This window comes from Hyperoodon ampullatus (genome assembly GCF_949752795.1).
Source record: "Hyperoodon ampullatus genome assembly, chromosome: 6".
Taxonomy (NCBI): domain Eukaryota; kingdom Metazoa; phylum Chordata; class Mammalia; order Artiodactyla; family Ziphiidae; genus Hyperoodon; species Hyperoodon ampullatus.
Genome location: NC_136919.1, coordinates 82,256,595 through 82,272,436, shown reverse-complemented (window position 1 = coordinate 82,272,436; position 15,842 = coordinate 82,256,595). Strand labels below are relative to the sequence as shown.

The 15,842-nt window shown below is 37.1% G+C and overlaps 1 protein-coding gene across 2 annotated transcripts in view; it reads left to right on the top strand.

Annotated features, from left to right (window-relative positions):
• Positions 1–15,842, top strand: part of TRPM6 (transient receptor potential cation channel subfamily M member 6) — a gene marked incomplete at its 5' end in the record, with an annotated part of 139,279 nt that overhangs the window by 66,649 nt on the left and 56,788 nt on the right. For both annotated transcript variants that reach the window (XM_079706381.1, XM_079706380.1), the window contains 5 exons: positions 1,267–1,401; positions 3,195–3,475; positions 5,017–5,245; positions 9,602–9,754; positions 14,628–14,774. In XM_079706381.1, coding sequence (XP_079562507.1) covers positions 1,267–1,401; positions 3,195–3,475; positions 5,017–5,245; positions 9,602–9,754; positions 14,628–14,774 — 945 coding nt within the window. The remainder of the gene's footprint in view (positions 1–1,266; positions 1,402–3,194; positions 3,476–5,016; positions 5,246–9,601; positions 9,755–14,627; positions 14,775–15,842) is intronic.

The following is a 15,842-nucleotide window of genomic DNA, read 5'->3' as shown; positions in this document are numbered from 1 at the left end:
GTATCAATGCCTTCATGTAAACAAAATATGCCTTGCTATGAGATTACCAGTGGCAGGTATAGGACTGACTGTGACCTTGGTGCAGCCCAGTGGGGAGCATGCTAGGCAGGTTCCTCTAATGCCCTTTCTGGAAATGGGTAGGAAATTGCCCATTTCTCTAATTATTTTCTAGTGAAGGAGTACAGAGTTTATTGTGTTTCCTAGTAAATTAGATCGTAGCAGTTAACAAATACATGGTTTGGAGTCGGAGAGATCTGGGACTGAATCTTAGTTTTGTTCATTAGTAACTGTGTAATCTCGAGTGAGAAACTTAACCTCTCTGTGTGTCAGTTTCCTTATCTTTAAAATGGGAATAATATAATACCCCTTTCATAAATTTATCAAAAGGATTAAATAAAATAATACCTAGAATACCCAGGAAAACCCATATTCCTGGTACATAGAGGGTATAGAGTAGCTTAATACTAATAGTCATTATGATTATAACTAGTGATACTATTAATTCTATATCACAGTAATAATAATGATAATAATTTGAGTAGTTTCTTTAAAAAGTTGGACCCCATTACTTCTACATCTAATTTATATCTGTAAAACACAAACTAAAAATAAATAAATAAATAAAGTACAAATAAAATAAATAAATAAATATTAATAAATAAGTAAAATAAAGTTCAAAGTTCCCAATACGGTTTGTATTGGAAATTTTATGTCAGTCCCTTTAAGAATGCTCTCGTTGGTTTTTGTTTTTCATTGATGAAAGCTTCATGCTGCCAAGCAATTAATTATGTTGTTATTGGGCCTAGCCACTGGAATTCCAGTAGTGATATAACACCTGGAAAAATTCCGTAACTTTCTAACTGAAGCTTAACCTTGGAGCTGTTTGTGAATGGGAACTTTTTCTTATCAGAACTGTGAATCTTTATTGCCTATTCTGAACTTGTTTCAGGTATAGAACATCGATTGATTCTAATGGAATTTCCACAGAGAAAAGGAATGCAGATATATGATAGGGAGCAAAAGGACACGTTCTCTAAGATGTTAGGAAATAAGAGTGTGCTTAGTAAGAAGGGGATCCTGAGAAGCTCTTGTTGGAGGAGTAATTAATTACTAATCTTGGATGAGAGACAGAACCATTGGTTATTTGATAGGACACAATATTATATTTGGTTTTATTGTTGTCTAGAAATAAAATGTTAATTGTTACCACTATAATCATCTTTTTCCCTTTTTGTTTTATTTTAAAAATAAAATAACATATTCCAGCAAGTGACCACTTTTGCTCAAAGCCCTCCCCAGCCCCCTCTTCACCGAAGATGCCGCTCAGGAAATAGAAATGAATCTGCAGAAAGCACACTGCATTACCAGTTCATTAGAACTGCCCAACCTTACAAAGTCAAGGTACCAGTTACTTATTTTAGATTTGAAAAGAAAATTGTCCTTAAAGACTGAGATCTTTTCTTCATTTAAAGTTTGAGAATGGGGGATACAAATAGAGGGATCATTTACAGGTACTATAAACAGATGGCACAAGTCAAAAGCATAATACAGGTGTTCTCTAACAGTGGTGAGCAAACGCCCAGGACAAGCAACTAAATGATTTGCCGGGGCTGGCACCTTAGGCTGCCTTCCTTGTTCCTACCTCTACCATGTCCAGATGTTGACTCAGGAAGGCAGTCCATGGGATGGTACTAAAAAATAGAATCATTAGCCCAACATTGCACCCTCCTCCTCTTTTCCCCAAGGCTAATTGGAGGTGACTGTTTCCTTCTGCTTTCTTTTCTCTGACACTGTCCTCTTGCATCTTCTTTTTTCCCTTTTGAAGCTTTCTAAAAAATAATTTTGGCCTAATGTTACAGTATGACAATGATAATGTATTTATGACTGTGTGTGTGCATGTGAGCGTGTGTGAGCAGTATTATGCCCCCCTCCCTTTACTACCTCAATCCCACTTTCCTCTGGGGGTGGATGCTTTTGTTTAAGAGTTTCCATATAAATGGTTCCTATGTTGGCTGAAAGAGGTTTGCTTTTTATAGCTCTTAAAATGAAAAGATACTTCATAAAATTACCATTGGTCATAATCAATGAACATAAATTCCCTTCATTTATAGAAATAGAGGAAGCTTGTTACTATTTTTGCTATGATCTCCTTTAATTAAAAAGAATAAGCTGGGACGAAGTGAGAGAGTGGCATTGACATATATATGCTACCAAATGTAAAATAGATAGCTAGTGGGAAGCAGCCGCATAGCACACAGAGATCAGCTCAGTGCTTTATGACCACCTAGAGGGGTGGGATAGGGAGGGTGGGAGGGAGACACAAGAGGGAAGAGATATGGGGATGTATGTATATGTATAGCTGATTCACTTTGTTATAAAGCAGAAACTAACACACCATTGTAAAGCAATTATACTCCAATAAAGATGTTAAAAAAAAAAAAGAATAATTATTGAATCTTGTTATTTGCCAGGCAGTATTTTGGGCACTTGGTTGAATTTGAGATGCAGGTGTGTTGGAGAAGATGTAATTATGACTGAGAAATGGTCCCACCCTCCCTCCCAAAGTAATAACCACAGTGCAGTATGATGAGCATCGAGAGAGAGATACATACAAAGTGATATAGAAGACTATGGGGGTTAGAGAATGGTTTTTGAGATGAGCTGTAAAAGGTGGTTTTACCAGGTAGAGAATAGTATTTCATTATTACTTATTACCATCACTAGGGGAATATAGTCAGAATAAAGGAAAGCAAAATTAAAACCAATCTATTTGTATGAATGTTGGCAACACTAGTGCCATATTTCTAAGAGGAAGATAATCTATTTGTAAGGTGAGGTTAGAGTTTTGTTTTTTTTTAATAGTTATCATTTATCTAATATGTTATTTCAGCCCATTTCCTTGATAAATTGAAAATTGTTGTATAGCTAGTGGCTCTATTCCAAAGGTATAGTGTTTTAAGTTGTGTTAAGTGCACTTAAGGTATCTCAGCCTAGGGACCCTGGAATTATTAGATGCAACAAGAAATGGATTAAAAAAGGCCAAAATTTTGGTTTCTGATTTATAAAATTCTATTATTATTTCCATCTCTTTTTGGTGATTTAAAAATATTTTTAAGATACCCGATGTGTTTTGTCAGGTAGAACATCATGCATTTGAGTATTTGGACACCCATTCCTATTTTGTATTCTAACAGGAAAAGTCTGTAGCCCTTCATAAATCAAGGAAGAAGTCAAAAGAAGAACAAAATATATCAGATGACCCTGACTCTACTGGCTTTATTTATCCTTATAACGACCTGCTGGTTTGGGCTGTGCTAATGAAAAGGCAGAAGATGGCCATGTTCTTCTGGCAGCACGGAGAGGAGGCCACAGTCAAGGCAGTAATTGCTTGTATACTCTACCGAGCAATGGCCCGGGAAGCCAAGGAGAGCAACATGGTTGATGATGCCTCAGAAGAGCTGAAAAATTACTCAAAGTAGGAGTTCTCCCTTTACCTAATATTAACATCGACAGTTCTTAGAATAGTTAGACACATTTATCTCCCTCAGCTTAGAACTTGTAAGATGAGTGGACTTATAGCCGTGTGTTTCATGGACTCTCCCATAAATAAGGGTCTTGAGGTATTTTAAGGACTAAAAGGAAGAGAGGTGGCATTCAAGTCAGGAGACTTGGGTTCTAGTCCTAGTCCAGCTCTTTACTAATTGTCAAATCACTTGACCAGATTTCGGGACTTTAGTTTCTTAACTATAAAATGTTCAATGAATGATTTTGGAAGTCCCTCCTAACTCTCAAACTCTTTGATACTAAGTTATATTAAAATTTGTTCTTTAAGTGCAGCTCAGGCAGGAAAACAAATAAATATATTATGTATTAAATTACCAGAGAGTGATGGTAGAAGATAGAAAAGTTAGAAATGTTTTGGTTTTTTGATTTACTAAAGCATTATAGTAGTAGGGAAAGAAAGCAAGCTAGAGTTAATAGAAACTAATTTATCATTTTGATTTAAAAAATTCCAGAGAATGACAGTGTCTACTTTTTAGAGAAAACAACCTCCAAGAAGATCACCTGGGGGTGTCTCCAGTTCTAGTTTCTTACTTAAGTCATCTGTGTATTTTGTAAAATCTTTAAATTTATTTATTTATTTATTTATTGGCTGTGTTGGGTGTTTGTTGCTGTTCACGGGCATTCTCTAGTTGCCGTGAGCGGGGGCTACTCTTCGTTGTGGTGCGCGGGCTCTAGGCGCGCAGGCTTCAGTAGTTGTCATGCGGGCTCAGTCGTTGTGGCGCACGGGCTTAGTTGCTCTGTGGCATGTGGGATCTTCCCGATCCAGGGCTCAAACCTGTTTGAGCCTGCATTGGCAGGCAGATTCTTAACCAATGCGCCACCAGGGAAGTCCCTAAAATCTTTCTTTTTTTTTTTTTTTTTTTTCTCGGATACGCGGGCCTCTCACTGACGTGGCCTCTCCCATTGCGGAGCACAGGCCCCGGACGCAGCCAGCGGCCATGGCTCACGGGCCCAGCCGCTCCATGGCATGTGGGATCTTCCCGGACTGGGGCACGAACCCGTGTCCCCTGCATCAGCAGGCGGACTCTTAACCACTGCGCCACCAGGGAAGCCCCCTAAAATCTTTTTAAAAAAAAGGAGTGGCGGAGGGAGTTTCCACAGTTTTTCCTTAAATGCTAGTTCAGTTTTTGAACAATCTTTTCTGTCAAAACATTCTTTATTAGGTACTATCAGGGAGCCCCACATCAAGCCATACACAGCTTGCTTTGTGGTGTGGATTCGCTTCTCCCCATGGATAGCTCAGGCACTCCTGGTGGAAACCCTCTAGTTGTGTTCTTTTAAGAAAGGGAGAACAATCCATTTCCTGAGCAGCAATCCCTTTTAAACAGCTTCTGCATTTTACTGTTCCCTCTTTCGTCTTGGTCTTTTCTGAGTCTCATATCTAATCGTTTTTAATGTTTCTGGGGCTCTCACCTGCATTTATTTTTGCCACTCACCACTGTGTCATTGCAGACAGTTTGGCCAGCTTGCCCTGGATGTGTTGGAGAAGGCATTCAAACAGAATGAAAGAATGGCCATGAAACTGTTGACCTATGAACTCAAGAACTGGAGCAATTCTACCTGTTTAAAACTGGCTGTTTCTGGAGGGTTGAGGCCCTTTGTTTCACATACTTGTACCCAAATGCTACTGACAGATATGTGGATGGGGCGTCTGAAAATGAGGAAAAACTCTTGGTTAAAGGTATATTTACTTGCTTTATAGAGTTTAACGTTAGTTTAGTCTATACTCTTGAGGTCTATACTCTTGAGTTCATTTTTCCCTTGCTCCATAAGATTACCTTCAGGAAAACTCGTTAATGTCTTTGATTCTCACAGATGAGCTGAGATCTTCACAGTGGAACCTCTGACAATTACGTTATCTCCCACTACCACAGTTTCTTTTAAAAAATGGGCATAATTGTGCCAGCTCCATCCATCACAAAGGCATACTCATGAGAAGCTGGTTAGAAGAAGTTAAAAGCATGTACAAACATAAACAAGATTTCGTTATTAGTAAACACCATTGCCTCTGATAATTATAACAGAAGTAAATGAGACTTTTTAGTGAAAATTTTCTCAGCTTAAAAATACTAACTCATGATAAACTAAATAAAATTAGCAATTTCTGTTGTGTTCATCTAATGTGATGTTTCAGGAAATAAATGGCTATTTTATAAAGCTGCCCTCAAGCACATTTGTTCACACCACTAACTATCTCCAAATTTTTCTATTCCATTATGGTTTAGCCTCATCTTTCACCTTGAATTATCAAGAGTAATTTAGTTAATTATTAAAGGCATTTAATTTTTGACATCAAACCTAAGCCTAAAAAGCTCTAGGTTATGGTCATGCTTAAGAATTACATAGCTTATGAAACAGAAAAAAAGGGGATGAAGCATGATCATTAAGAGCTACACAAGGTTATAATTTATATTTTAATTTTATTCTTCTTAGAGCTCTTAAAAGTACGATGTGTCCCAAATAGAATGACTGTTTTTTTTAATTTTTTTTTTTTTTTTTTTTTTTTTTTTTTGCGGTACGCGGGCCTCTCACTATTGTAGCCTCTCCCGTTGCGGAGCACAGGCTCCGGACGCGCAGGCTCAGCGGCCATGGCTCACGGGCCCAGCCGCTCCGCAGCATGTGGGATCCTCCCGGACCGGGGCATGAACCCGCATCCCCTGCATCGGCAGGCGGATTCTCAACCACTGTGCCACCAGGGAAGCCCAGAATGACTGTTTTTAAAAACATTTTTTTTGGTGGGCAAACTATAGAAAACATAAACAAATAAAAGATATGACATAAAATATATAAAAGAGCTTGTACATTTTAATTCCACTAATGAGATTGTGGAAACAAGAGAAATGTCAACCAGAAATCATTTCACATAGATTCCTCTTTAACAAAATATTGGAGAAACAACAATTGTTTCTAGAAGAAGTTCTCCTTTGATCTATTTCGATTTCAGCCTTGGAAATGATGAAGCAGAGATGTAAATGGGTCCACCTCTAGCTACACAAGTGCTGGCAATAACTCTTTTTAAATGTGCAGAGAGTGAGATGGGGGTATAGATAGCTGGGATTTTGAGGAATAACTTTCTCCATGGTTCTGTCCTGTACATACTTTAGTTGAATAGAAATCCTTGTTACTGAGAACTTAATAACTTTTTGCTCCTCGTATACTTTATTTTTATATCAACAAAGAGGCTTAATTGAAGCAAGACTAAATGTTTTTGCCCCCAAACATAGTGAGTTGACAAAGAAGACTGATTAGCTACTTAAAATCTTTGAGTTGCAGTAGACCATATTGCTCTCCATGCCTGGATCCTAATTCCTCAGTGCTTGGCTTGTGAGTTTTGGGAACACTTTTGCAAATGTAAAAGTCCTGGTCAGACTAATTCCATGTGGATGAAGACTGGAGGAAGACCTTGTAGAGTTTTATGTGGAAGGGAAAACTCATTTAAGTGCTTCTGGAGAACAGACTGACCTGTTCCTTGGAAATGGAATATTGATTTCATTGAATACTGTTTCACAAGCCAGTTGTTCTGCAATGGTCAAGGGCAAAAGAATGTGGAGCCTTTTCAGGAAGTGGGTTAGGAATTAATTAGTGTAATATCATTGTGTCTGCAAACTGTGGTGTTTCCAGACCTGGAAGATTGCATGTATTTTGGGTTCTACATCCGAAAAGAAAACAAACACACAAACAAACCAATCCAATCAGACTGGGAAAAGTCCAGAGAACCTTCACAGGAAATCAAGCTTTAAAACAAAACAACAAATAGACATTTCTCCAAAGAAGATATACAGATTGCCAACAAACACATGAAAGAATGCTCAACATCATTAATAATTAGAGAAATGCAAAACAAAACTACAATGAGATATCATCTCACACTGGTCAGAATGGCCATCATCAAAAAATCTAGAAACAAATGCTGGAGAGGGTGTGGAGAAAAGAGAACCCTCTTGCACTGCTGGTGGGAATGTAAATTGATACAGCCACTATGGAGAACGGTATGGAGGTTCCTTAAAAAACTACAAATAGAACTACCATATGACCCAGCAATCCCACTACTGGGCATATACCCTGAGAAAACCATAATTCAAAAAGAGTCATGTACCAAAATGTTCACTGCAGCTGTATTTACAATAGCCAGGAGATGGAAGCAACCTAAGTGTCCATCATCGGATGAATGGATAAAGAAGATGTGGCACATATATACAATGGAATATTACTCAGCCATAAAAAGAAACGAAATTGAGTTATTTGTAGTGAGGTGGATGGACCTAGAGTCTGTCATACAGAGTGAAGTGAGAAAGAGAAAAACAAATACTGTATACTAACACATATATATGGAATCTAAGAAAAAAAAAAACGGTCATGAAGAACCTAGGGGTAAGATGGGAATAAAGACCCAGACCTACTAGAGAATGGACTTGAGGATATGGGGAGGGGGAAGGGTAAGCCGTGACAAAGTGAGAGAGTGTCATGGACATATATACACTACCAAACGTAAAATAGATAGCTAGTGGGAAGCAGCCGCATAGCACAGGGAGATCAGCTCGGTGCTTTGTGACCACCTAGAGGGGTGGGATAGGGAGGGTGGGAGGGAGGGAGATGCAAGAGGGAAGAGATATGGGAACATATGTATATGTATAACTGATTCACTTTGTTATAAAGCAGAAACTAACACACCATTGTAAAGCAATTATACTCCAATAAAGATGTTATAAAAAAACAAAACAAAACAACAAAAGGTCATTTCAGCATAAAAAAAATGAAGTCGACAAGGACATGACTTTAATTTCTTTAATCATGAGTGGCATATAGTCTGGGTTAATCTTACCTTTATTCACTGAATCCCAGAATACTAGGCCTAATTTTAGCTCGAAAGAGATAACGTTCACCAAGATGATTGTCACAATATTTAGTAAATCTTCTAAACTCTTTACCCTGAAAGGCCAATACAAGTTGAACATAAAAATTCTTTCGAATAGACTATAAATAAATTCATGAATGTGAGCAATAGAATGAAAAAATTATGGATGTCTAGATTTCTATCTGTTGGGTTTTACTGGCAGAGAAAATATATGTGTGATGGGAGATGCATCTAACAGAAGGTGACTTGGTATGTTTTTATATTCTTGATTTTATAATATGAATAAATTTTCATGTGTTTTATATGATAGTAACTACTTAGTGGCTTTAAAGAATTATTCAAGCAATATGCTCATTGAAAAAGAATACTTCTCACTGCCATGCCTCTGGGTATTATAACATATAACAGTGTGGTATATGTATTTTAAACTTTCAAATGCATATATGTATATGCATCGTATTTTTTAATTTTTAATTTTTTAAAATGGGATTACACTGTGCATATTATTTTATAACTTGCTCTTTTTAGACTTAACAATGTAACTTTCATTATATTCAGAATTGCTTTTGTCTTTTCAATGATTCATAGTACAGTTGTCTCTCAATATCCACAAGGGATTGGTTCGAGGACCCCTCAGGATACCAAAATCCGTGGATGCTCAAATCCCTTATATAAAATGGTGTAGTATTTACATATAACTTTTGCATCTAGATTACTTATACTATCTAATACAATATAAATGCTATGTAAGTAGGTGCCAATGATTGGGAAATTCATGTTTGCTTTTTGGAACTGTCTGGAATTTTTTTTTAATCCACACCTGGTTGCGTCTGTGGATGCGAAACCCACGGATATGAGGGCTGACTGTATTCCACTGTTAGGTTGTCTCACATCAGCTCTCCCTATATAGATGGACATTCAGGTTGACACTAATTTTTTGCTATTACAAATAGCCATGCAAAGAACATCCCTATCTACACATGCTTGGATTCATGAGTATTTCTGAGGGAGACACTTCTAGAATTGGAATTCTCAAGTCGGAAAGTATGTATACAATCAGGATATCCACTGAATTGGGGATGGATCTGACATTTTATATACACACAAATCTTAACTTTATTTGGATCATACTTGTGCCTTGTATAACCCTCACTACTTACTTTGTTTTCTTTTCTTTTAAAGATCATCATCAGTATTCTTTTCCCACCCACCATTTTGACATTGGAATTTAAAAGCAAAGCAGAGATGTCACATGTTCCCCAGTCCCAGGACTCCCAGTTTACGTGGTATAACGGTGACCAGAATGGCAGCGCTCCCAAAGAAAGTGCTTGTCTGGTTAGTGCAATATCATAATGAACTAGGTTTTCATGGCATTGACTGCACGCAAACATACACAGACACAAAGCTTATTTATTTAACGATCTTAATCATATTATAGTAAGGTCAGGTATAGCGTGTATGATGGTTCTAATTAACCCCCATATATTATTAAGCAAAATATCCTATTTCTGCCAAAATCAAAGACTTTATTATGTCTTGAAAGCTGCTTAACTTTTCATTTTCCTTTGTGACTAGTGGAATAAATAGACTTACTGTTTCTCTAAAGCTACAATAAGGGATGCCTCATATCCTTAAAAATCTTTATTTAAAAAGATGCTGGTTTAAAATGTGCATTGATCTTCACTGTTTCACACCATAGTTTTTTCATTTGTTATATCCAATGAGTTTGAATAGTTTTACTTGAGTTCCTAGATGTATAGTCTTTCATGGGCAACTTGAGCTGCTTCTACTGCAACCCATCTTCACTGGAGAGTCTCCAATATGCTGTCTGGGCATATATTTCTTGAATTTTATGATTCAACTTGGATCACTGCTGATAAAGTTGTCATTTACTGTGAGATGTAGTAAACATCTTTTTGGTACTTAATACTTCAGTGAGGCATCTTTAGCTATCATCTTGTCTGATGTGCTTTTGTACTTATGAGGTATTTGTCATAATATTAAAAACATATTTGATAAATGTTAAATGAAAAATAATTATAATTAGTTTGTATGGCTGGCATCTGCTGTGATTGGTTGAGCCTTTATTCTGATTGGTTAATGCCAGAACAGTTAACCAGATCAGTTGTTAAATATTTTTACTATCGTGCCTGTTTGGGTATATGTGTGTTCCTCTCCTCCCCTCCCCTCCCCTCCCCTCCCCTCCCCTCCCCTCCCCTCCCCTCCCCTCCCCTCCCCTCCCCTCTCCTTCCCACTTTTCTAAGCCTGATAGTTCCATTTGGGGTTCTCAGAGTCCAAGATGGCAGGTACATTCTAAACTCAATAGAGTGTGTGAGTTCTCCTTTGCAAAGCTGGGTTAGTCAAGTTGTCATAATTGTGATTGTACTGGTTAGATTATGTGGTTACTAAGTTTAGACCATTTCAATTTTTTTTTTTAAGGAAAGAGAAGAAATGTAGTGCTTGCCTAACCCCATTAGAAATAGAAGGCAATCATTATATGTGAGACATTCACATATATATGTTTGCCTTTATACTACTTCAGTGTTCACATTAAGTTTAATTAGCTTGTTGAAGTAAACAATGAAGGAAACTGTTTATCATCTGTCTACAAACAAATATGTAAATATGTTGGCACTTGGTTGCAAGTAGTGCTTTGGAAGTGGATGTAACTTCACTTTTGGCTCTTAGAGGTTTCATAGAAAGATAAGCTTTCACTGAAACTGAAGGCATTGCAGATAGCTGGAGCATTCCACTAAGCAGTTCTTCTTAAAGTGGAGACTCTTAGGGAAAGAACTCCTTCCTTGAATGGCAATTAAATGTGCTCTTAACATTCAAAAATGATAGTAAGCCCTCACAGTGCCCTGAAAAATTAAATTTTGTCTGTAATATAGTGGTTCTCTTACAGCAATTGCTCACCTGGTGGTTTGGACATGGCCACATCAATTAATAATTCAACGAATATCTAATAGCTACCTTCCATGAGCCAGACAAGTTCTGGGGGCATTTCATTAACTAAGGCAGATGCGGCCCATGCTACTATGGAGCCTATAATCAGACAGACTATCCATGATACCTCACCATTATTCAATTTAAAGCATTTATTGAAAAAGTGTTTCAAATCTGGTCTGTTATGAATGGATTATAATCATAGTAACAATGTTCTTTTATCTTTGAATTTAACTAAAGCAACAGTTTCGGATTATCTGCTTTGTGTTTAAAATTTTGTTAATCAGAGAATAAGGGGCAGAGGCAGCATTTGGTGGGACATACAAGTTTTCATAATGCTCATTAAGTATAATGTACTTGATTAGTTGAGGAACACAATTGGCATTATGTATTTTGGGGGAAAGCCGAAGACAGGAGGGACATAGATGCTCTTTTAGGTGTCTTTGTGCTTTGTAGTCATGGTAATAGTGTGATAATAAATATGATGAAAGCACTGGTAATAGAATGAAAGCCATTATTCTTTTTTAAAAATTATTTTTTATTTATTTAAAATTTTTATGATTATTTTATGTTCAGAAAGGTGGAATAGCAGAAGAAAAAAATGGAGGACAAAGACTTTGGAGTTTTCTTGTATGTATGCAGAGCTGATTATAATATGAGTAGGATTTTATTACAATTTATTTTTCTTGATGAAGGGCTTCAATAAATGCATCAAGTTTTCCTTGAGTTTCTCTAACTTTCTTGAGGTCCTCAGCCATTTGAACTTGTTTAGCAGTAAGCGATTTAACTTTCTTCTCGCTATCTTCAGCAAAATCTTCTAGTACCTCTTTGACATTTTTCTCTAATTGCCTGACTTCAGGGTTTCTAAGTTGATGCACTAAAGTATTTGTGGTGACAGCAAGCATGCATTGTATTTGACAAAGTAGGACAACATCATTGCATTCCTACTCAGAATCTACAAAATGCCATTGTTAGGAATGAAAGCCTCTTCAACAAAGGTTACAATGATTTAGAGCTGTTTTTAAGAAATGTCTTCTATAAACGTGGTGCCAGGTATTGTTAATCAAGCTCGGATCTACTTCTGCTCCTTGGGATTCAAGGTTCTTTTAGACTGTAGTTATCTCATCACTTCAAGATAAGCTGGGTGTTCCTCATTACATTTCAGCATCTTCTCCAGTTCATTCTTGGTTTCATTGTGAACACACTGTTCTTGGGTCTGATTCTTCCAGTGTAACCACCTCTTTTCCCAATCTGGACCTTCCATATTTCAGTTGCATTTTCAGTATCCTTAAGATGAGCCCGAAGAACCTCTTCCATAAAATAAATAGCTGCATCTCACTGCTGTTTATCAGACATGGACTGGTCTTCTAAAGCATTGTGTTGAATAACTCTCAAGCTGTCCTCCGCAAAATGATTCCACTTCTGGTGTTTAATAGTTTCTTCCTTAACAGCCTCTTTCAGTTTATCAAATATGTTATCATGCTCTTTTCCTTTTGGTTCTGTCATGAAGTGGGAAAATTCTTCCTGTAGGGTCTCCCAAGCAACCTCGATTGCTTTATTAAGAAGCTGTTTATCAATTCACTGTTTAAGCTTGATATCCACTGTAGAATTAAAAGTCCCTGAATTCATGGTCTGTGTAGCTGGAAGATGGATGTTTTCAATCACATGAGTTGATACTCTTTCCCATAAAGACTGCTGAACAATTTCCTCCCAATGTTTTGGTGTAACGTGGCTCAGACTGATAACTTCATTGAGGATTTCATTTTTAGTTTTTTCAAATAGTTTTTTCCGGTCAGGTTCTTGCAGGCGAGGATAGTTATTCTTCTACTCAGTTTCAAGGTTAAAATGTGTTGCTTTGAAACTATCAGCCTGTTGTTCAATTGACTCTCATACCATTTTCCAAAAGTCCAACACAACAAGGCTTCAATTTCTTGTAGTCATTTGGTGTGCCTTTAGCATGCTTGTCTTTAGGAGTTTTGAATTCCCAAAAAAATTCTTTTTTAAAAAAAAAACCAAACTTTATTTATTTATTTATTTATGGCTGCATTGGGTCCTCGTTGCTGCACGCAGGCTTTCTCTAGTTGCAGTGAGCAAGGGCTACTCTTCGTTTTGGTGTGTGGGCTTCTCATTGCGGTGGCTTCTCGTGTTGTGGAGCACAGGCTTCAGAAGTTCAGGCGCACCAACTCAGTAGTTGTGGCTTGTGGGTTCCAGAGCACAGGCTCAGTAGCTGTGCCGCACGGGCTTAGTTGCTCCGCGGCATGTGGGATCTTCCCAGACCAGGGCTGGAACCCGTGTCCCCTGCATTTGCAGGCGGATTCTTAACCACTGTACCACCAGGGAAGCCCACATTTCCTGTTAAAAGATTAAAACCACACAGGAAAAAAAAGAGATATCTCTTTTTCTTCTCTTTCATCATCCCTAAGTTCCCTCTTCTTGAAAGCAACCAGGCTGCAAGTGCTTTTTTGTTTTCCTTTCTTTTCCTTTCTTTTTTCTCTCTTTCTAACAGCTCTTCTATGTAGACACCTCTGTAGTCACATTTATGCAACCACTTCCTTGTCACAGAGATACTCATTTCTCACCACCTACAACTGTTAACACCTTTAGGCTGGCCCATAACTTTTGAGAAACTGATGGAAGATGCTTTCCCTAGAAAAATGCTTGCACAACACAAATACTTGCATATAATTGCAGGAGGTTCAAGGAACTCCAGAAGCTCAGAGAGTCCGTGAGCTTCAGGTAAAACCTCTGTTATAAATGAGTGGAGAAGCTATCAAAGACAGAATCCTCAAACTAACACTATGCCTGACTTCCCTATAATTTGGGAAAGATGTTTCAGCATTATGTGTCTATTTTGTCCTCCTGTATTATGGACATAATTCTATTCTCTGTTATTGATTTCACAAGGATTTTATTAATATCCTTAGGTTTCAAAATTACTGATAAAGGAGATTAAAAAGAACAGGAAGAGGGACCATTTTTAAATGCTTGGAACTACTCAGTTTGACTAGGTTTTCCTATGGGAGACTCAGCTTGCTTTTCAGAAATACCCTGTTCTCCTTACCCTGTCAAAGACTGATACAGTACATGTAGTTTTCCTTCCATTCAAGTCTAAGATTGTAATTTGTCAGGTGGGTGCCCAGTTAATTTCTAATATTTTTATTATATTTATGTATTTATGAAATATATAATATTTTAGATACTTGTAAATGTCAGTATTTTAGTTACGCCTCTGACAATAAATGATTGTTTGCTCATTTTACAGAAAGAGTATGATTTGGAAAGTGGCCCCGATGAGAAACCAGATGAAAATCAGCACTTTGATTTAAAGAGTGGGCCCCAAAGCCTCCCATGGACCAGGAAAGTCTATGAGTTCTACAGTGCTCCAATTGTCAAGTTTTGGTTTTATACGGTTGGTCTCATTTCAAAAATTATATATAGTATTCAGGATGATTAATTGCTAATGATAATGTTGATAATGATATGCCTGATTTACCAACTTGTAATAAAAATGTAAAAAGTGCACTTTAAAAAAAAGGGAGGAATGACAAAAGAGGCAGGGAAGAAGATTGGAGGGAAGTGAGAAAAGGTGAGAGCAGATCTCTCCTACTTTGGGAGTGAAGGCACAAGCATTCTTCGCTTTTTGAGTGCTTCCAGTTAACACAGCTGGGACTCAGAATCTGAAACTGTGTGGAACAATAGAATGAACAATATGGTTGTGGAATTAAGTGATGGGAGTGGATTCTTTTCCCATCTTCGGCAAAAAATCAGCAGTTGAATTGATTTTTTCTTTGTAGGAATAATGTGTCATATAGACCAAAAAATTCAAGTGTTTGTTTTTTGTCTTCAGTTGCAAATGCTTCTAAATATGTAGAGGACAAGAAAAATTTTAGAAGTTGAATTGTGTAAACAAATACTAAATCTATCATGGATGGGAGAGATACAGAGAAAACAACTAAATGTATTGAGTGCTTTTCACATTTATTTAACAGTATTTATTTTTCTAATGCTAACCTATAGTTAGTTAAATTGCTCAAGATTGTATATTTCTAAAACATTTTGAAGTAATTACAAAAGGATATTTGTCTAAATGTGTTATATTTCAAAATATTTACTTGCCCAACCACACACTTACTTCATATACTCAATAAGTACATAGCTCAGAATAACTTTTATCTGTTTTCAAAAATAAAATCTTCATTCAGATGATGAGATTTCACCATTTTTGTGAATATGGAAATACTGTATTTTCTGTATTTTGTGAATACAGAAAATCCTAGAGACTCTGATAGTAGCTTCGAGAGAATTTAACCATAGTCACATCACTGGGTAAAGAGTATTCAGCTATTTCTTTCCTTAGGAATTTCTAGCTTATGAACTCTTAGAGACAGTAGTAAAGCTAAGCAAATGGAACAACAACAACTACAAAAATAGCTAAGGATGGTGTTAGCAGTGCACACAGGCATTTTTAGTCATGGCT